This window comes from Dasypus novemcinctus, chromosome 4 (genome assembly GCF_030445035.2).
Source record: "Dasypus novemcinctus isolate mDasNov1 chromosome 4, mDasNov1.1.hap2, whole genome shotgun sequence".
Taxonomy (NCBI): Eukaryota; Metazoa; Chordata; class Mammalia; order Cingulata; family Dasypodidae; genus Dasypus; species Dasypus novemcinctus.
The window spans coordinates 80,850,767-80,874,507 of record NC_080676.1 but is presented as its reverse complement, the minus strand read 5'-3'; the positions used below and the strand labels follow the sequence as shown (position 1 = coordinate 80,874,507).

Genomic DNA, 23,741 nt, shown 5'->3' with positions numbered 1-23,741 from the left:
TGATTAAAAAGAATAAGCTTCAGTAATCTGAAATGGTTATATTCAGATCTCCATTCTTAAGTAAAATAAATAAAGCATACTATGAGTTCTTTAATTCAATTAAAAACAACCTTTTCAGACATTTAAAAATTATACTGCTGGAATCAGATATAGCAGTTGAGTGCCTCCTTCCCAAAAGGGAGGTCCTGGGTTCAGTTCCTGATGCCTCACACACACACATAAAACAACAAACAAAACAAATGAAAAACTCAGGAGAGCCAATGTGGTTCAGGGATTGAGGACTGGTTTCCCACATATGAGGTCCCGGGTTTAATCCCTGGCCCCCCTATCTAAAAAAAAAAAAATCTAAAGAAAGTAGTCTGTTTTTCTGTATTCATTTACAGCAAGATTTTATAAACCTCAACCCTAACCTGGTCTACATCTTCAGCTTAACTTCTCAGTTTTTGTCTCTGAAGTCAACTCATTTTTATAATCAATTCTGCAGCTGGAAGCATCTTTGGATATCCTTTAATCTTTCTTTTATTAATGAAAAAATTCAGTTAGAGATAGTGCCTTGGCCTCATCTCTAACAACTAGTTAGAGAGAAACTATACTATACACCTGACTTACTCTTTCCACTATACAATGCTGCATCTATTTATTGCCTTGGTTATATAGCATATACCACCCATGCTCTGGTCTTCTGGAAGCATATGCGCCCAAACAACATGCAGAACTTTAAGTCATAATGTTAGCTTTTATTTGTTTCTGTACCATCCCACCCACTCTCTTCTCAAGGGTATGGCCAAAGCAGCACAGTGGTCCAAATAATCTCAGGGAAAATTATAAGTATTCTTACGTATAAATGATAATCAGAGCCTAAAGTCTTGAACACAGTTATTACTATTTGTCATTAATATTTGTTATCTTTATTTCCAGATACTCTTGTCTCTACACTCCAAGATATCCACTGTCTGAGACTGCATATTGCTCTCTGGCTGCCCCGAATATCCTATGTTAACTTTCAAGCAGTTCCCCAGGGTTTTAAAAAATTTTTTTCTTCTTTATTTTCTTTTAAATGTTACATTAAAAAATATGAGGTCCCATATACCCCTACCCCACCCATCCCCCCTCCCACACCAACAACCTCTTTCATCACTGCAGTACATCCACTGCACCTGGCGAAGACATTCTGGAGCACTGCTGCACTACCTGGACAGTGGTCCACATTGTAGTCCACTCTCTCCCCCAGTCCACCCAGTGGGCCATGAAAGGACACACAACATCCAGCATCCGTCCCAGGGTTTAAAAATTATTGCTTTTACCCTAGCCAATATGGCACCACTCCCCCTTATCGTCCCACTAAACTATTATTCTCTCTGATAATTCAGCTAAGTGGTAGGAAATAAACTCTTCAAAATAAACCATACTAATGTAAATGGTTGAAAACCTCTCCACACTCCCCACCCCCCACTTCCATACCCTTGGGAAACTGCTTTCTCAAATAATATCAATTGGTAAAATTTTATACATATTGAGAAGAAAACTGGAGATGTGTGTGGTGAATTAGGGGGAGACATACTTTTAAGCATACAAAAACAACTTGTTCCTAATTTTATTAGTCAGTCAAAGGGGTACTGATGCAAAATACTAGAAATCTGCTGGTCATTATAAAGGGTATTTATTTGGGGTAGGAGCTTACAGATATCAGGTCATAAAGTATAAGTTACTTCCCTCACCAAAGTCTATTTCCACATTTTGGAGCAAGATGGCTGCCAACATCTGCAAGAGTTCAGGCTTCCTGGGCTCCTCTCTTTCCAGGGCTTGCTTCTTTCTGGGCTCAGGGTCCATTTCTTTCTGGGGTTTGTTTCTCTTTCTTCTGTGTGCTTACTTCCTGGGACTGCAGCTTAAGGCTTCAACATCAAACTCGAACATCAAAGACTCTCAACTCTGGCCTTTGCCATGCCTTTTGTCTGTGAGCCTATACTCAAAAACAGGCAGGGACTCAACACCCTAATGATGTGGCCCAATCAAAGCCCTAATCATAACTTAATCACACCCAGATACAGAACAGATTACAAACATAATCCAGTAACTATTTTTGGAATTCATAACCCTATCAAACTGCTACACTAATTATACTCAATTCTTGAAATAGGCAAGGAATTTGAGAATAAGAGAAATTGATCCTTGCTGAATTTACCTGATTCCACCTGCTTCCTAAAGTCTGATTAAGCTAATGTCCAATTTTTGAGATCCAATGACAGGAGGAAAGGAAGAGAACGGGTGTTGCCAAAGGTCTGTTCTGTTTCTAATGTCTGTATGAATATAAAACTGCCAGTCAGGGGCTCTTAGAATATTGAGGACTCAGTGGTAGAAAAATGAGAGGTCTGGCAATTCTCCTGAGTTATGGACCCAGAAGGTCAGAATGATCTCCAAGTTTTCTGTCCCATATCTGCTTATCTTTCTCCTTCCTCTAGCTAATAATGGAAATTTCTGCTTTCATTACATGAAAATGATACTAATTACAATTTATAGCTAGTTACTCCATGGCACAAGTAAGAAGTACCAAGTTGCAGTTAGCTTTGTTCTAAGTTTTACTTTAGTGTAACACTTTATTTTATTCAGGTGTTTAATCTTCATAGTTCTGTTCATGGCAGGTTATTTTTCTAATTACAGCAACAAAAACTAAAGGAAAAATTAGAAATGCCCAATAAATACTGGTTGAATTAATTAATGGATATTATGCTTATTTAAAGTGGCATGTGTCAGTCATTCAAACATTTACTTATCATATACTATATACAAATCAGGGATTATCTTTCTATTATTTTGAGGAAGTAGTACAGACTTCATTAAAAATTTGTTGTGAGGATGGAGGAGAGTTTGTTTTTGTCATTTATTTATTTGTCTTTATTTATTTTAATGTTACATTAAAAAAATATGAGGTCCCCAAATACCCCCCACCCTCCTCACCACACTCCTCCCCCCATAACAACATCCAGGACAGAGGAGTTTTATGCTGCCTAATCCACAGCAGAACCTCAACAATCTTCCCCCTACTCCACTCAGTCAATGTTTCTTATCTCTGGACTCTAGATATACAAACAACTAGGGTATTGGTTCTCCTTCTTTAACCTTTATATTACCCATTTTTATTCTAATCAGACATTAAATACTAACTAGTGTGTGCTTTAAAGTCGCATTTACACAACAGTTATATCTTTACCTTAGTAAGATATGATCACCATTTGGGAACACTGCTCCAAAATTAGAAAAAAATGACATTAAATAACATCTCCGGAAGCGGACTTGGCCCAGTGGTTAGGGTATCCATCTACCACATGGGAAGTCTGCGGTTCAAACCCTGGGCCTCCTTGACCCGTGTGGAGCTGGCCCATGCACAGTGCTGATATGCGCAAGGAGTGCCATGCCACGCAGGGGTGTCCCTGCGTAGGGGAGCCTGATGGCGCAAGGAGTGCATCCCGTAAGGAGAGCTGCCCAGCGCGAAAGAAAGTTCAGCCTGCCCAGAAATGGCGCCGCACACATGGAGAGCTGACACAACAAGATGACGCCACAGAGGGAAACACAGATTCCTATGCTGCTGACAACAACAGAAGCGGACAAAGAAGAACATGCAGCAAATAGACACAGAGAACAGACAACTGGGGCGGGGGAGGGGAAAGGGGAGAGAAAGGAAAAAATAAATCTTTAAAATAAATAAATAAATAAATAACACCTCTTTCCTAGACAGCTGTGTCCTTATATGGAAACACCGTTCAAGAGCAATACTGATCTAGAAGGACAGGAAGATAAGTCCTACTATGTGGTCACAGCCCAGTTTAAAAATGGCTGCCAAGACAAGACATTTTAACACTTTAAAAAAAAGAGGGTCTTAATCTAAAAACGATTACACTTTAAATTTAATACATTTAGTTTCATGAAAAATGATTTCAATGATATATTCACAAGGCCCACTGGAATAGATACCAAAACTCATTGATATCCATAGTATCTGATAGCCACAGAAACTATACCTTGTCTACATAAACTGCATTCAAATATACACCACATACCCTTCAAACTCTCAAAGACAAATGCACACTTACAAATACTTTGAAATACCAAACTAAAATAATTATTTTAAAAAAATTACGGTAAATATTACATATGTATGCAAGATTTTGAATTTTTAGTCTTTATACTGAAACTTTTTAAAATTCATTTTTAAAAAATATTACATTAAAAAAATATGAGGTCCCCATTCACCCCCACCACCCCCACCCCACCACTCCCCCCACAGCAACACTCCCCCCGCCCCCACTCCCCCTGAACCTTTAGTTTAAAAAAGTTGAAGTATCATAACAATCTTGAGGGGTTTCTATGGACATTATAGTTGATTCTACTAGTTAACAGGATGAAAACTCCACTGTGCCTCATACAGATACAAAAAGTATTTCATATCAGAAAATTTAGGTGATGTAACCTAAAAAACTACGATCGAGGGTTCAAAAAAGTAGTTCTATGGATGGTAAAGACAGATGTAAAACATACTTACGAAGAGTTTGCATAAAACATTCATGAAATTTGGAATGTAAAAAGGCACAATTCTTAACATATAATCTTTTACATACATAATTGCAAATATATTCGAGTAGACCAAAATATCTTCTTGGGATCTTCTTAACAGGAAGATAGAGCATCACTTCATATTCAGGATTATCAGTATTTATGTTAGAAGAAAGACTGAGAAGAGCTACATCATAAAATGCTAAAAATGATTGTTTTAATGGTAAAAGTGATTACTGTAGGACTATGATTTTAATTTTTTCTATACTTCTTATGATTTCCAAAATTTTCTTCAATCTACCTGTGTTACTCTTGATTAAAACCAAAGTAACAAGGATTAAGAATAAAATGTATTTTCTTAAGAGATCTAAAACTTAGCATATGACATGGAATAACAAACTCTTTACTCTGGAAGAGGCCACGAAGAATCTTCTACCAAAATGGCGTAATCCTATCTATAATATCTTATATCATCCAGCCTTTTCCCGAACACCTCTAGGTAGAGATCAATATTTTGAAAATAATTTGTTCCATTGTCAAGCAATTGAAAAATTCTTCACCAATTCATCAGTGATGTGACTTAATTCCCTATTTGTGCTAAGGATTGGGGATTACTATAATAAACCCAAATGTGTATAGCTCTCTGTCTGCCACTATTTTCAATTTTGCAATGCAGAGAAAAAGACGACATCTACTTCTTTCTTTATAAGACACTCCTGGGGATATTTTTAGACAGCTATCAGGAGTCTCTTAAAAGTTTGCTGGTCTCTAGGCTCTATATTCAATTCTGTTCCCTTGTATACCCTAATTCACATTCATTAATATTTTTCTTAAAATGGGAAAGCCAGGACATAAAACAACATTCCAGTTGTTTTCTGATCATTTCTAAATAGTCAGAATTAATAGTCCTTTTATTTAACATTTATTACTAGTTCTTTAATTAATGTAGTTTAATATGGTATTAGCATTGCTAGTAGTTACATTATACTGACAACTTACATTTACAGTCAGCTGAACCATCCAAGTCTATTTTACTATCAACTCAGGTCTTCCACAGCAACTACTTGTGCAGTGAGTTTTTCCATATTCAATTATGAAAACTTTAAATGGGGGCAAAATCCTGCATATTAGAATAAAGGGAATATATCTATTTCCTGGTCACAGAATGCTCTCTATCTCTCTTCTATATTTTTTAGGTTGACTAGACTTACTAACCAATCAACTACTGCTTGATTTATATCCAAAGAATTGTACACTCTCTATGCTCACTTTAAGAAGAAAATTTCATCATCAGAGGCAGGGTGGCTGACTGAATGAATCACTTAAGGGTATAAATAAGAAAGAAATGAAAAGTGAACAAAGAAGTGGTAAAGGAACAACAACTATTCCCAGGTCTTTCAGAAACTGTCAACGCACAAACTCAGTTTCTCTTTCAATGTTTTCTCAGTGACAACAATGGTGCCAAGCCCCAAAAGGGATGGTAACTTCTCTGTCTACAATCCTTGAATAAGTTCTCAAAAAGGGTTTGTAGGACACTAGTTCTCCCCTGTATGTAAGTTAACTGAATTTATACAGATATAGCTATCAATTATCAATTTAATTCAGGTTTAAAAATTGATACGAATCCTTGGGAAGCAAGAGATGCTAGTATTTTAAGTTTCAGATTAAAACTAAAGGTTAAATCGCACGTTAGTCTTACTAGTGATAAACCTAACTCAGTGAAATGTCTATAACTTACTCCCAAATGCCAAAATATATTATCTGCTTAAAGTTAGAGAAGCTATGCCTATTTGAAAAATTTTACCTGCCACTATTTTGTTCCTAATCATACAAATAGTGGCCTAATAAGTAGTTAGAAAGGATGCTTCCTACTTGCATATGTACTTAATAAGCTCATGTCTGTCCTCCACAGATTTTAATTAAGAGCATAATTTCACACCCAGTATGCAGCTTCCTTAAAAAAGGTAAAAAGTGTTTGAAATTACCTTGAGTGGTGAAATTGAAGAGTGCAGGTGTGTCTCGCCCATTTGGTAGTTTGACATTTGGGTCCCGTAGTTCATCAAAAAAAGAATGTGCACAAGCTTCCAGTGGTGTTAATCGGGCAGTTGGTGTATACTCCAGCAGACGGCTACAGAGTGCAATTGCCTCTGGTGGAGTTCGGGGTCGGAAGACCTGAAGTACAAAAAATGGGAAAGAACAATTAATGTTTTACTGCAAGAATCTAAGTCAATAACCCTCTGAGTACTGAGTTAATTCTCACCACGTACAAAAGCATGGTTGCATTTGGGAAAGTAGCCTTCTAGAATTAAAAGAGTCACCCACACTGGGTGAATTGCTAGGAGAAAAGCTTCAGAGAAAAAACTGGGGGAAATGGCAAAAATCTAAGTATGCTAAACATAAATCATACAAGCAAACATGCATACCAAAAATGGCAGACATGTGAGAAATTCTGGAGGCAAGGTACAACTAGAAGAATACAAAAACATTTTAAAATCTTTGAATGTTGCTGCAGTAGATAAAAAGTTGCCTCCTTTTGTATGTTTTTAACAGAACAACTGCTAATAATGCCTATCACTGTTTGAATCTGGCAATCAATATCTTCAAAAGAAAAAAAAAGAAAGCTCTTTACTCTAGGTCTATAAATGCTAATGATTTGGTATTATCTCCCCAATAGTCAAAGTCTGTCATTACTTGGACAAATTCCTGAATATCTAGAATTTGACAAAATGTCTGATATTGTTTTTTCAAGTAGCTGTTATTATAAATATAGCCAGATTACCCTCATTTGATTTGAATGAATATGTTAAGGTTTTAATGAGAGAGAAAAATTTGTCTATCATAAAGGGTCATTTACCCTCAGAAAAAGTTACCCAATAGTTACTGAGTTAAAATGTAATTATTTTTGTTCAAAGGAATAAAAAGATTTCCACCCATTTGTGTAAAACTCTTACTAATCAATACATCAAACTATGAAAATATATATTCTAAATTATGGCCAGTTAAAGAATAAAACAAGGGGAAAAAATAAAAATGAACACAAACAGATGGAAAGAATGCCTTTGAAACTAAAGAAAAATAGAAATATATACCCCTTGATAGGAAGAATATTCAAATAAAGGAGGAAGTGGAGGTGGACAGACATAAAGACAATCATATATAAATAGAGGGAAATATATCAACATGTGAGGAAAAGACACATGGATTGTGAGAGGGCATAGAGAAGGCTGGGAGAACAAGGTTTCCTAATGAGAATGGCTCCTAAAAAATCTGGCTATTCATTTAGGCTAAGGTTAGAGAACTAGTCACAACCATCCAGTCCATTCGATTTTCAAGATACTATTTATAAGAGTACTTTCAACAGTGAGATAGCTTTTTTACACGTTTATTATTGATAAAGATACTTTTCATGGAAATCGAGCAACTGGACTGAGTAGGACATCTTAGAAATTTATTTCAGGACTTAAAAAGTCTTAGGCAATTATTGGCAACGTCAGAAGCTCTCTTTATTGTCTAAAGTAGCTTTCTTTTTGAGAACTTTGACTTGCCCTATTTGAGGGAACCTGAAAGTTACGGTATTATTTGAAATGTTTAGATCTTCCACTGTTCTTGGTTATTCGACCCCCAACTGCTCTTGCTCCCAAAGTCCAAAATCAAATCTAGAATGTAAAAGAAAATAATCAGCGTGTTAACACTACTGACATTTTCATCCCTGTAGGTAGTATGCATTTATTTGATAGTACACGAATTTGAATTTATTTTGCTAGCTAGGCTAATCCAAAATGCTTTTCTACCAATATGGGAGCATAACAGTAGAATCAATAGTAACACCAAAAGTAGAAATAAGTTATTTCTTGCTGGACAATGAGTATATTTAAAATGAAGAAATTTCAGGTTACATTCACGATTATTTTGTGTTAAACTATTAATAAACCAGTCAGTACTGTAAACTTATTTATGCTAATTTAAAAAAAGGGAACCAAATCTTTTTGGTATCTTATAAATGATTATGTTGGTACTAAGGCATATACTAGTGGATTTTGTCAGACAGTCCTAACTCATAGAGTCAAAGAGATAAAAACAACAAAGAAAATAATTCACTCCAAGAATATCCATTAAAATCAAGACTTAACCTGACTTTTTTTTTTTTTTTTTTTTAAGTATCCACTGCTACTCTAAGCTCTTTCAGAGATCCATGATGAGAAAAGTCTTGGTTTAGTACTCTATGCATAAAGGTTAAATGGAAAATTATGTGGGGTCAAAACTCAGTGCCTTAAAAAAAAAAAAAAAAAATCAGTGCTTTCTGGAGTTCAGGCTTTGCCCATAATACAGGGCATAATAGCATGCAACATCCAAAAGTTATTGGACCAAACTAGAAAACAGCTCTCTTAAACTATCTCTGTGTCTTAAAAAAAAAACAAAAACAACTATTACTGAAATTTGGCTTTTTATAAAGACGTTTCTGCTGCTGCTTCATTCCTTGCTCACTTAAATTCCTTAACTCAGAACCTGTTTACATGGATCTTCATTAATATCTATTTTTATAAGAATAATTATTTTAAAACCTTACAATGCCTGAACAATTCAATCTAGATGTCAATAAATCACCCAGGAGGCTGACTATCTAAACAGGCCATAAGCAAAATCTGTGTCAAACAATGAATGAAAAAAAAAACATAGCTATTTACATTGTTGTTACTGTTAGATAGCAAGAATGAATAATTGCTTAGTCTTTCAAAAAAAAAAAAAAGGTATTCCCTAGTTTCATAGACCTGCCCTGAAATTTTGGGAAGAAAAAATTAAGTACATACCCGCACTCCTGAGGTGAAATGTCCTGTTCCTGATGAATCCTAAAGATGATAATGCAGTGAAATAATCCAAACAGGGGAAGTCAATCCAAAAGAGAATAGTCCAGCAAGGAAAAATATATCCAATGTTATAAGAAATCCATGGTGTGGGGGGACATAGAAAATGTTTATACAGTTATAAACTTTAAACATCAGTCTCCACAGTAGCAAGTCCAAGTTTTAAAAATTATTTCGCCACAGTGTATGCAAAAAAAAAAAGTTCGATTGCACAGTGGTGAGGCATAGTAAAGAAACATTTTAATTTTAGTTTATTATGTTCCAAATGCCAGTGCGTTTATTAAAAAAATACAAAACCAAAAAAAGTTAAAATCAAAATGAAATCTAGAAGTAAAGTTCCCAAAGCAAAGTGTTTGGTCCTCTACGACCTGGATTCAATGTCCATAGACATGGCTGAGAAGGGGCACATTAGCTTGCTTTTAAAGATAGGAGTTCCCAATATGTTAATTTTTTTCTATTAATGTGTTCTAGTGACACAGTATAAACATTTTTCCACTAAATTATTAGTGATGCCAGGAAAGAAATAATATATTTAATTTATTACAGATTTCAAGCCAGATATTTTTAATTTGTGTGAACTAAGAACAGATCAGGCCACCGCGGATTATTCTTCATTTTGGATTGACTTCCCTGCTAAAAGATGTCTATTTGCTGACATTCTCAATTCCTTAGGACTCTTCAGGAAACTAATGTATAACCTCAGGAGTGCGGGTATAAACTTACTTTTTTTCTACTGTGGGCTTTGCCCCCTCATACCCTTGCACCCATTACTTAGAAAAAATAAATATAGAACATTCTTTCCTTTTTTGAATAACTCACTGAAGAAAAAAAAGTCCTGCGCCTTTATTGAGCACTACAAATTCAACACAGTTCCATCTGCAAATATGCCAATTCACCCACCAAAAGCTAAACAAAAATATATACAATAAGCAATACAATTAAGGGACAGTCACAGTTACAGGTGATATGCATACTAATGTGCACCAACACCTAGGCACAACGGAGCCAAATATGCAAGGGAGGTAGTAGGGTCTATTATGTCTAGGTATTGAGAACAAAAATGGCAGAACGCACCAGTAGCCGTGAACTCCCTTGGCTATTCTAAGAGAATTCAATATTCTTTAAAGATAGTTTCCAGTGGGGGAATTAAATATTTTATAAAACTAAATAATCCGCGGATTACTTTTAGTCTGCAAACTAAAATTTAGTACATGGATTAAAATCCGGCCCATCAGAATAAAAATCTCTCATGAACTAAAACAAAACCAGGTAGACAAAAATAGAAAACCAGACTAAAAGAACTGAGAGCACAAAATAAGATTCAACTGGGCCAACTAACAATTAGTGCGCAGACTAAATATGGCCAGCCAAATATGTAGCAAGGCCACGAAGATCCCCAAATACCCATTCCTTTAAAAACTAAATTAAAAGCAAAAGTAAGTAAAACAAAAAAGAACAAAAACAAAAACAAAACATAAGCAAAAGAAAAAAAGGGAAAATTTAAAAGAACCAAAACACTGACATGAACTTTTAAGTGATTCAAATACTACCTCAACTGTGCAGCAACTCATTTTCTCAAATTGAAACAAATATCAACTCTCATCACAAATACTAGTCCATAGCATAAACTAACAGAAAAAGTTCATTTTTTCAAAAAGAAAGTCTCTGTGGCATTGAACAAATGCAAACAAGTCCTAAAATGAAGAATTATTCAAAATAAATTTGCATTTGGATAAATAAAAAATGACAGAGGCAATTCCCCCCCTACATGTTCTAGAATAGACTTTGAGCATCAAATTTCAGCCTGAGGCTAACTGTTATGACTGAATCACAAGTCTTTAAAATAACCATTTGTGAACAATCATATATACCATACTAAGGCCTATATAGTTAAGTTGCTTCTCACAGTATCAGTTCTCAGCAATTCTATCGTAATAAGCATCCAACCAGAGCAATGTAAAAATTCCTATTTTTCATGGTTATGGGCAGTGATAATATCTAGCTAAACAAAGAATGAGTGCTGTGCCTGTTCTAAACAGCTACACCTCTCTAGTTTTCATTGTGATAAATGTACAACACTGGTCATACAAGAAATACAAGCACCCAGTGTTAAAATCTGATAAACCATGAGTAACTCCTGACCCAGCAAGTCCAATATTGACTTTCAAGTCATCTATTAATCACCCAAAATTATTTGCAATTTGTAAAATACAGGTTTAAAAGTGAGATAATGCCATGGATTTGGTGAACAGCTAATTTTGTTGCAGTGTTTAATTAAGAAAAGAACTTTATCTACACAGGTGCTATGTGTACTACATAATTCAATAACTGAAATCAACACCTAGTAGATGAATTAAGTCTACTCTAGTTTAAAAAACAAACATTCTTAAAGGTAGTATTTATAAGCTTTTATACATTGATCTAATGATTCACTGACATACAAAGGTAGGAGGTAATCTGACTCACTTTAAATGCTATAAAAAATGGTTAACAGAGTTCCTGAATATCAACTTTAAGAGTCTGCAAGTCAAGTAAAACTGCTATTTAACAGGGCAGATACACAAACCTAATAGAGCTCAAGCCTACTGAAAGATGTTTTCCCAACTTTTGCTTTAAGATATCAGTTCCTAAATGCAAGTAAAGAAGGTTGTGCATAAAAAACATGCAAATCCTTTTCATAGCCATGACAGCAATGAATTTCACTTGCATTAACTGAAAGAATTTCCTGAGCTCTAATACATGTAAAAAACATTATATATGTATGTTATATTTGCACTAACTATGCAATGTAATTTCTTCCTATAACATCATTCCCTGCTAAAGAAGAACTACAGGCCTACGCATAAGTTTGATTTACTAAAATGTCTATTTATCCAATTCAATCTTTCATTAGTCACAAAATAGTTACTGCAGTCAGGCGGGCCTTTGCTCAATAACAGGATTATTTCCTCTTGATCCACAATTCCCCATCTAGAGGGATACTGTCCTAGGCTACAACAATATCTAATCTTCTCTCTATCTAAGCAAATCCTAATACTCCTTCAACAGTCTACCTGCTCAAGTCCTTCTACCACCTTTCAGGAGGCTTCCTTTTCCCTCCACCATCCTCACTGGAGGTTGGAGCACTGCTGAACACATATAGTACACAATCAATTCAGTGGTTATGTGGTATCTGGTATTATTCAATACTTGCTTTAACTGAGTTATCTGTAAACTTTTCAAGGATAACGACTATATATTTTACTTCTTTTGTGTCTTTTATGATACCCAGCACAGCATCGGCTACATAGAAGACATGGTATTTAAAGAACAAATGCTAAATCAAAAATAGATTCCTACCTTCTTTTCCATTCCACCCTCAACCCCATTCTCTGCCCTGATCTTTAAACTTGTGTCAGCATTCTTCCTTTTTCACATTATTCCTCTCACTTATGGATTGGACACTCTAATAGCTAGATTTTAATGTGAATAATTTCCAGTGGGAAAAAAAACCCTTAAGTATATCCAGTATAAATTGAAAATTGAGGAAAAATCTACTCATACAGGAAAATGGATGTTAGAAAAAGAGTAAGCAATTACTCCAGCACTAATAAAGTAGAGAGCATACTGTATGTGCTAATAAGACAAGTGATAATAGATTAGTAGAGTACTCAGAGAAAAAGGAGTTGATTAATAATATAAAAACCGATTCACCTAAACGCGTATAACAAAACATGCAAGTAGTAATCTTAGAAACTAATAGAAATCCCCAAACTGGTTCTGTGCTTTCTGGAATACTCATGAAGGAAATGAGTTAGGCAGAGAGATCAGAAAAGGTAGATGGGGTAGACAAGTGAGAAAAGTTTGACAGCATTTTCTGCTTTGTGTTCTCTAGGCCCCACTGAAGAAATTTTTGGTAATGTGCTATAAACTACAAGCTCTCTAACAGTTAAGTTTATCAAGTTCTGGAAAATCTTGCACTGAAAGACTCAGAAGAAAATAAGATTATGAAGAAAAGTCTTTATTAAAAAGAAATAACCATAGTTATGTTTTATTGTTGTTTAGCTTTAAACAGAGATAATATATTAACATGATCTGATTCCTTTCATAATTGAAATGACCTCAGAAATAAGTTGTCTGCTTACTGTTAACTAGTTAGAAATACTAGTATTTACTCACTTAGAAGCATGTGAACAGTATTCTAAGAAATCAAGTATGTAAAGATTTGATTTTTATGGATAATGGTAATGATACTTACTCAATAACCTATTGACCCACTTATTCTACAGATGTAAACTAACTCACTCTAATAAGTAATTTAAAAGTATGCCATAAACCAGGCAACAACATTCTGAGATAATTTGATATTATCACTAGGCATTACAAAACAGGAATTAGGAACTGCTATAATACATTTGGTATGAGTTGGTAGTACTACAGGGGTTGTATGATGAGAATAATCATGGGAAAGTTCAAAAAATTATAAAAAAATTCATACGAGAAATGCAATATGAGATTGGTCTTGAGAAAAGGTTAAGATTTGGTAAGCAGAAAAGAAGAAGATTCTAAGTGGCGAAGAAAAGATACCAGCAGAGAGATATAGAAATGAGTGAGCCTTATCTGGAGGAACAATCAGAAGAACAGTTTGATTAGACCAGAAAAGTTCACTTGTAATTCAAAGTGAACTACAAGGTGGACAACACTCCTGCATGTAGCTAACATTAAATAGACCTAATTCAACTGCAAAAGATCAGGGCCCTTGAGACTCTAATCTACTACTTTCCCCTTATCATTATAGCAATTATGATTTTCATTATTCTGAAAGAATATACTGACATTTGTGCTACTAAACCTATTTGACAGGATTACTTAGCAGAATAAAGGGAAATAATCTTGTCTTTTAAAACTTTTAAACAAAAAGGGTGGGAGCTGAGGTGGCTTAAGTGACTGAGCACCTCTTTCCCACATGGGAGGTCCCAGGTTTGGTTCCTGGTGCCTCCTAAAGAGAAGACAAGCCAACACAAAGAGCACACAGCAAATGGACACAGAGAGCAGACAGCAAGTGCAAACAACAAGGGGGGTGGGGTGCAGATAAATAAATAAAATAAATCTTTAAAAAAAAAAAAGGTTAGCAGAATCAGGTCCTCAAAACTGGGAAAAACTCACCTATCTTAAACAATACTATCTTTTTAGAAATCCCTAATCTACCCTAGCTAAACACTAAACTTTTAAATGTATTACTTAACTATATGCATTTGAGGATGGAGGAAGCTAGAGAACTTGGGAAAGTCTGCGGCCAAGCCACAAGATGCTTCAGGGAAGGTTAGAAACAGGGCAAGAACTAAATCTCTTCTTTTCTTGGAAAAGAAAGATAGAAAAGATCAGGAACATAGTGACGATATCATTTCTCATAAAAACCAGGACACTTTTAAGAGAGAAGGGACATGCAATTAGTAATGACAATGGAACAAAAGCATAAATCAGGATATAAGATCACCTACCCATGATATATGTATATTATGCCAAATTTTCCGAAAGGCATTAAGGAGTCACAGAAGAATTTTAAATAGGAGTGACAGTATCACATGTGCTTTTAAGAAGGCTAACTTTGACAGGAATGAGGAAGATGGATTGAAAGAGTGTGAAACTAAAGGAGGTCAGTTAGGACACAGGAGGTTGTTTAACAATTCTACAATATATATGATGGCCAAAATTGATGTCAGCACAGTGGAGAGGGAGAGGAAAGAACAGAACAGAATTATACTGGAGGTAAAACTCTCACATTAGTCACTGCTAAAATAAAATAATGCTTTATATGCATAAATTTAACTATAGTTTCCAAAGAACTCTGAGAAAAGACAGAGGAGATAGTTATCTTATAAAAAAGAAAATTGAGGCACAGAGATAAGGAGCAGTGCTTAAACTAGATTCTTACTTCATACCTAACAGTCTATTATTTAACCACACCTCTATGTACTAAATTAAGTTTTAAACTTCCTTTCTTCTTCCAACCAATTTTAATCTTTATTTAATTCTCATTCTATTTTTGCATCACTGCCTCTTGCTTTGCATCTAGTTTTTATTCTGTGAAGTATACAGCATACACCAATGCAGTGGTCTTTATCTCCTACCTACCTTCTACCCCAGTAATGGCCCTATTTGAAAGCAGAAGTCAGCAATAAAGCAAAGCAACTTCTGTTTCCATACTCCTGTTTACGTACCCTCCAAGGGTAAAAAGTTCTTCTCTTTCAGATAAAAATATTATTTTGTGTATGTGTGTGTATTTTTAAAAGGAGGTACTGGTATTGAACCCAGACCATGTATATGGGAAGCAGGCATTCAACCACTGAGCTATACCCACTCACCATACATGTCTTTTAAATGACTCCTTTGGCTTCCTAGCATAAGAAAGCATTTCTCAAGTTGGGTTCACTATCATAATGGGGACAGAAGGGACTGAGTTTCCTTTATGAATTTAAAATTCTATGTTTCCATTTTGATAATCTAATTTTCAAAATGAATATAAGCATATTCTAGATTATCTAAATGACAGCGTAGTGTCATGGAATCCATTCTTGAATTTGCTTTTGTGGTTATAATCACAATAATCCTACCCCTCGTTACATGCACAAAGGAGAAATTGACATAAGTGCACTTATTACACAACAAATGTATTGTATACCAAGTGAAAACCAAATTATGTCAAGGCATGCCAAATGCATGAAGGTTTCTCAGTAGTTTTAACAGACAAAAAAGGTGGGAGAATTAATTATTTTACTCATGGTATAGGAATGGAAACAAAACAAAAAAGCTTGATACAGATGATACAAGTTTTAAAAGCATTAGTGTAATATACAGAAATGTTAGGATTCCAAGACAGCAAAGGAAGGAATAAGGCATACAAAATCCACCATAATTCTTCTACCGGCTACATTTTAATTATAATAAACCATTCCTCACATTCTACTCTGGCTAATACTGGCATCAAACAGAATATGACGCATACCAATGGTAGCAGTTTTGATCTTAAAAAATGAGGATGGGGGCTATTAAGTAGTATCTCATGACATCAATTTCAGCATATTTGTCATAAACACTGTACTAAGGATAGTATGTCATGAATACTTAGGTTAAACCAAAAGTAGTCTTCATAAAAATAAGATGCTAATTAAAGAAAATATGGAAAAGGTGAACAAAGAAATAAAATTACCCATACTTTCCTTACCCAAACTACTGTTATCATTTTGAAATAGTTCCTTGTATTTATTCTATACACAGAATTCTCTTTGTTGCTGTTTTTTCCCTAACATGGTTGAAATCACAGCATACTGCAAATCATTTATTATAAACTTTTTAATTTGGGGTAAGTTTAATGAACTCAAACCGCAACTCAGCCTCTAAATCCAAAAAGGTGATCTGAGATTTTCTGGGTTTAGAGTCAGGTGAGGGCTCCTAAATATCTTTTGACCCAGACTCAAAATAAATTTACAAGTACAAAGATCAAAGAACTCATTTCAGACTAGTGCTTAGCTTAAATTAAAAAAAAAAAGGAAGGGTGGGTAGCATCTTGGTCTCTTACCAGTGCAAGCGACAAAAAAATCATAAAATACTACTGAGGCCTTTAATTCTAAATAGGAAGTAAGAAATTAATAACAAGTGGATTTTCTGAAGTGAAGAGAGAGGTAATGAGATTGTGAGAATTTCAAGGAAAGTAGCTGGAATCGTAATACAAATTAGAGACAGAGAGGTATACTTTGATTCTAGGGAAGATAAATTATTTCATGAATAGCTCTAAATTATTTCACCTCTTATTGTAAAAGAGCTGTAATCTACCAAATGAATTTATCAGTGGTTGAAATCATTATATATACATTTTTAAATACCGAAAGTCTCTGCTTGCCTGAAATACATATTAAAAATGACCATTTCTAACCTGTAAAAAATAATCAACAAAATATATATTTGAGGTATAAAGTGGGGGTCAGGGGGAGAATGGCACCTAACTAGACATTCAAAAGGTCTGGCATTAAAAAACAAACACATGTGTGGAAATTTAATTTACCTATGTAATCTGGGATAAGTCATTTAGTATGTTTGGCCTAAATTTCTAAACCTGTAAAATGAGACGACCAGAGTTTCACTCTAGCTATAAACCTTATTGAGATATTCTGTTTTTTCTCTGCACACAATCTTATTAATCAAACTGAGGTGAGAAGCCTTTTTTATAATATCCCTCTTTAAATACTTTCAATTAAGGGTCAGAGCAAAGAAAAAAAAAATATTTCTGGTAAATTAGTACCTGTGCTCTTTAGAAATGGCTCTACCTAATGTTAATCTTAGGCTTTTCCAATTGTTGGTGACATCCTGTTAACATACCAATTATTTTTAATGTATATTCTTGGCAAGATCCCATCTGCTTTTTATTCTTGCTCCCAAAGCATCAATAGGAAAGTAATCCATGAGAAAAATACACAAAATCATCTATAAGGTCTACATTTTAATAGTTAAAATAAAAAACAAAGAAAATATATGAAATATATACTACATGATATTGAATTAAGCACTCAAACAATGTAAATAAACCTGTGAATCTTAAGTAGTCAAAAGATACTATTATCTTTCTCCTAATCAAACTATATTTCAATCATATAGATATACTGTCCTCACCTTTCAAATAAAAACCCACCCTACAAACTGCAGAAAATCAGTGGGGACATAATTACAAACAGTCAACGAAACACTGGAATACAACTACTCCAATTATCTCTACATGTGGTATACCTTATAATTCAGACAGTTATTTGACCTCAAAGTAGTTAAGTTTAAGAACAATGAGAAAACCAAGTCTTAGTTTACAGTTTATGTAATTAAAAAAAAATCATTTTACTCACCTTAGTCCAAGGATGTGCCTTAATTTGAGGGAATTTGAATTCTGTATAGTTTGGGTTCATTTCTCTAATTTGCTCCCTTGTTGGTGTTCCCAGGACCTAGATAAAGAAAGCAAATTATTGTCATATTTTCCCATACACTTATAAATACAGCTTTATGCTTTAATACAATGGTTACATGAAAAAGGAATTCCCAAGTTAAATAAAATATAAAGCTGGTTAAATAGAGCAGGCTTTTTGAAAGCCTTTTGTTACTGGCTAGAGATTCCATGCTACACTGCAGATTTTTTTACGATAACAATAATTTAAAATCAGGAGTCACTCAAAAATATTCAAGAGAAATTAGGCATCATTGTTCTATCTAGAAAAATATAATTTACTGCAACAATGGCATTTGAAATGAGAATATCTTTTACTCATTTAGTAAGGTATAATCAAAGGTTATGTTTTCAATATAATAATCAGGAGATACTTGCTCAAAGATTGTCATCAATAATTCTAGTAAATCACTGAACATGTGTGAGTGCCCCATGTAGAAGAACTATGCTATGATCTGTGAAGGGTAAAAGGAACAAGAGATTATAATTTCCTGTTCTGATAAACATAGATATTTGTATTTTTAAAAAATATATAACTATGATACAAGACAAAAATATGCTGAGTACTTCATTGCCTCTGGAGTTGTACTAGGAACTGAACAAAGGAAAGTACATGGACATGGCCGCACAAGATATATGATAGAAAATATTAAATACTAAAATGAAGACTTTAAAGAGAGATGCCACATATTACTCATCTGTATAACCTTAGCATCTGGTATAAAACAAATTTGTTGAAATAAAAGTGTTGACAATTGATGAATATTAGGTGTAATTCCAATATCAACCAGGGCAAAGTGAGACAATATTTTTCATTCATTCTAATTCTCTAGTCTCCAATTACAACTTCTAGCAGTCTACTGAAAATTTAAAAAGTGTTTTTTTTTTCTTCAAAAGACACTCAAAAAAGGAAAAGGCAGTCCACAGACTGGGAGAAAACATTTGCAAGACAGACCTGCAAAGGACTTGTATCCAGAATACATAAGTAACTAAACAATTCAAACATAAGACAACCTAATAAAAATGGTGAAAAGACATGAACAGACTCTTCAACAAAGATGACAAAGATAACATGTAAGCACATGAAAAGATTTTCAGCTTCATTAGTCATTAGGGAAATGATAATTAAAACTACAAGATATCACCACATACTAAAAGGCTAAAATTAAAAAGACTAGCTATATATACTAAGTGTTGGAAAGACTGGAGAGCAACAGAAATTCTTATCCACTGCTGAAGGGAATGTAAAATGTATAATATCTTGGAAAACAGGCAGTTTCTTAAAGGATTAAACATACACTTGGCATACAACTCATTAATACCACTCCAAAGTATTTACTCAAGAGAAAAGAAAGCATATGGGCTATACAAAAACTTGTACACAACTGTGCATAGCAGTGTTTTTATAATTGCCAAAAAGTGAAAAGAACCCAAATGTCCACCAACAGGTGAATAAATAAATGGTGGGATAGCGATACAATGAAATACTACTCAGTAATAAAAAGGTACATGGATGAATCTAAAAATAATTACACTGAGTGATAGTAACTAGACCAAAAGGAGTGGCTCAGCATATAATTCCATTCATAAGGAATTCTAGAAAATTTTCTGTCAATAGTGACAGAAAGAAGATGGTTGTAAATGGATGGGAGGGAGCAGAGTCTCTAGGGGGAAGTTACAAAGAAGCACCATGAAACTATGAAGATATTGAATGCGTTCATGATCTTCATTTCATGATGATGGTTTCGTAGGTGCATACCTATGTCAAAACATCAAATTACATACTTTTAAATATGTGCAGTTTATTGTATGTCAATTATACCTCAGTAATACTGTAATAACCTTCAGAAGTTGTTTAAATATCAGAATCATAAAACTTGGGTAAGACAAGTGGAAAAGATATTCTAAGCTTTAGAATTACATTGCTGTATGTCAAAAAAGAAATTTAGTAACTAAACTGTCTTGTAATTGCCTACAAGATAATTTCTGAGCCAAGTCCTGATGTTGAATCTAAATTTTAACACTTATCATTCTACTCCTTATTTCCAACACTGTTCTGGGAAAAGCTTAGTTTAGGACAACAAAACACTTCTCCAGTTATTCAACTGTCTGCCCCTTTTGTAGTAAAAGCTCAGCTTACTAATGTCTTAGGAAGGAAATCCCTGGCCTCTGTAACTACAGATATCAGACATTTTAAATTAGGAACTATTCCATACTTAAAATTTGAAGGCTGAAAATGAATCTTAACTTAGCTTTTATTTTTAACAGAAAGCAAGCATTTATATTCTAAACTAAATCCTTGATGAAGGATATGTGTGTATGTGTGTGCACGCACCAGAAGAAAAATGAAAGGATGGAGGGAGTACTAGTGAGCTCATCAATAATTTTGTTCCCCATGGGAAGTGGATTTAGTTTAACTGATAGAGTGTCTGCCTACCATATAGGAGGTCCAGGGTTCAAACCCAGAGCCTCCTGACCCATGTGGTGAGCTGGCCCACGTGCCGTGCTGACGCGCGCAAGGAGTGCCATGCTATGCAGGGCTGTCCCCTGCGTAGGGGAGCCCCACGTGCAAGGAGTGTGCCTTGCACAAGCAAAGCCTGCCTAGGAGTGGTGGTTCACACACGGAGAGCTGACACAGCAAGATGATGCAAGAGAAAAAAGAGACACAGATTCCTGGTGCCACTGACAAGAATACAAGTGCACACAGAAGCACACATAGTGAATGGATACAGAGAGCAGACAAACGGGGGGCGGGGAGGGGGAAGGGGAGAGAAATAAATAATTTAAAATAAATCTTTTTAAAAATAAATAATTTTGTTCCCAAAATACATACCTTCAGTATGCCACAACATAATGCAACCTAATGATTCTACCTCAAAGCATATACCCTACCCTAGAGAAACTGACATGTTCAAAGCAACACTGTTCATAATAATAAAAAAGTTACAGAAAAGGGAAAATTCCAACAGAATGAATACATTGTTGTACAGTCATATAATAGTGTTGGGTATCATGTCCCCCACAAATAGCATGTTCAGGTCCCAATTCCTGGTCCTGTGGTTGTGAAATAATTTGTAAACAAGACATTTGAAGGAGTTTTTAAAGTGTGCCTAAAGTAAATGAGGGTAGGCCTTAATTCAATGTAGCTGAAGTCCTTAAAAGCAAAGGAAACTGGACACGGAAGGAGAGGACATTGCCATGTGATGGAAAATATGAAGAACCCCAAGGATCATTAGCAGCCAGCCCCAGAATGCCACATGCCACACACTGTCTTTAGAAAGAATGTACCACCTTGCTGATACCTCAGTTTTGGACTTCTAGCCTTAAAACTGTGAACCCAATAAATTCCTATTGTTAAGGCAGTCCATTGGAAATAGCAGCTAGGAAATGAAAACAGATGGTATACTTCTTAGCAATGACTATAAAAGTGAATGAATCTCACGCGGTGTTGAATTTTCACTCACAATGAATACATATAACTCCCCTATATAAAATTCAAAATCACACAGCACTAAACTTATTTTAGTTTACACAGTAAAACTGCACAAAATTAAATAAGCATGGAAATATACATCACAAAATCAAGACACTGTGTAGTGTATGTGGGAGGAGGCATCATGCCTGGAATAGTGAAAAAGTAGTTCTTTAGACTCTAATTCTTTTTTTTTTTTAATTAATTAATTTATTTAATTCCCCTCCCCTCCCCCGGTTGTCTGTTTTCTGTGTCTTTTTGCTGCGTCTTGTTTCTTTGTCCGCTTCTGTTGTCGTCAGCGGCAGGGGAAGTGTGGGCGGTGCCATTCCTTGGCAGGCTGCTCCCTCCTTCGTGCTGGGCGGCTCTCCTTATGGGTACACTCCTTGCGCGTGGGGCTCCCCTACGCGGGGGACACCCCTGTATAGCACGGCACTCCTTGCGCGCATCAGCACTGCACACCGGCCAGCTCCACACGGGTCAAGGAGGCCCGGGGCTTGAACCGCGGACCTCCCATGTGGTAGACGGACGCCCTAACCACTGGGCCAAAGTCCGTTTCCCAGACTCTAATTCTTAATATGAGTGTTAGTTACACAGATATTTACTTTAGTATGCCTTAAATTTTATATGCTTATGTATTTTATATAGTTTTGCATTATATATAAATAATAAACAAAATCACAAGAAATATTCACAATCAGTAGGTACCGTGCAGCTCTCCTGCCATGTATTCAGTACTCTGCTAACACAAGATATAGTCCTAACTCTCTAGGAATTGAAAAGAATGATGAAAGGAATGAGATTTGTATGATGCCCATTAGTAAATGCATCCTTTTACTGTGGGGACAGAGATCACATAGATTTACCAGTCAATTAGCTAACTTGCTTAAGGGGCTGTGTGAGAGACTTCCAGTGACGAATTGTATAACGCAAAAGGTAGGCTGTAAGTGAACGTTATAATCATGTTTGGTCGTTTTTTCTTTAATTATTATAACCTAAGGCCAGCATATTCCCCATTAAAATAAATTTGTGAAACATAAAACAGATGGGAAACATGCCATATATGCAGGGTTTGGTTAACATACAAAATTTAGTAATTTGATATGAAAACAAGGAGGTAAATTACATATAAATAATTGTTTTCATATATATACACATATGTATTCACTTAGACTCTTGTCCCTAAATTCACTGTCTCTAACCCATTTAGATATAAACATTTACACATTTACTCAACATTTTATTATGGACAATTTCAAACATACAGAAAAGATGCAGGAATTATACAGTGAATCCATCTTATACACACCACCCAGATTCTACAAAATTAATTTTATGTTTGCTTTATTACATAAGTCACCCTTCTACCTACACATCAATCCACCTTTTTCTTTTCTTTTTTCTTAGGAGGTACTAGGGACTTAATTTTTGATGTATTTCAAAGAAAGGTGCAGACATCAGTACACTTAAGTATGCATGTAATTAACTAAGGTTCAATATTCTTAAAACACTAAGGCCTCACATACTAGAACCCTCCTCCAATGTACACCAGTGAATGTATTAAAAAATCCAGAATTTGTGGAAAATCTCTTACCACAATGGGAAATAATCTGCTTTGATGAATAGTAATGTTATGAAAAAGGAATTCTAATTATACTTATTGTTGGTGGTCAGGATTCAGCTGTGTTCTTTACCATTAAAATATGGAAATTTATGACTTTTAAGAAAATTTAATTACTAATCCTGTAAAGACAATCATCTTTGATATACATACTACCAAATATCTAAAAGAATTAACCAAATGAAGAAGTCTGTCAGACAAAACGGCAACTGGGATCTTCTTATTCCTTTGTTATAGCCATATTACCTTGAATCACTAAGGCTATCAGACAGGGAT

At 34.9% G+C, this 23,741-nt stretch overlaps 1 protein-coding gene across 4 annotated transcripts in view; it reads right to left on the bottom strand.

The window, feature by feature from the left end:
* Window positions 1-23,741, bottom strand: part of GSK3B (glycogen synthase kinase 3 beta) — a 269,348-nt gene that overhangs the window by 26,460 nt on the left and 219,147 nt on the right. For 2 of the 4 annotated variants that reach the window (XM_004480768.5, XM_058295766.2), the window contains 3 exons: window positions 18,281-18,376; window positions 9,357-9,395; window positions 6,534-6,720 (listed from right to left, as the gene is read on the bottom strand). In XM_004480768.5, the coding sequence (XP_004480825.1) occupies window positions 6,534-6,720; window positions 9,357-9,395; window positions 18,281-18,376 (322 nt within the window). The remainder of the gene's footprint in view (window positions 1-6,533; window positions 6,721-9,356; window positions 9,396-18,280; window positions 18,377-23,741) is intronic. The other 2 variants (XM_004480769.5, XM_058295767.2) reach the window with 1 other exon arrangement.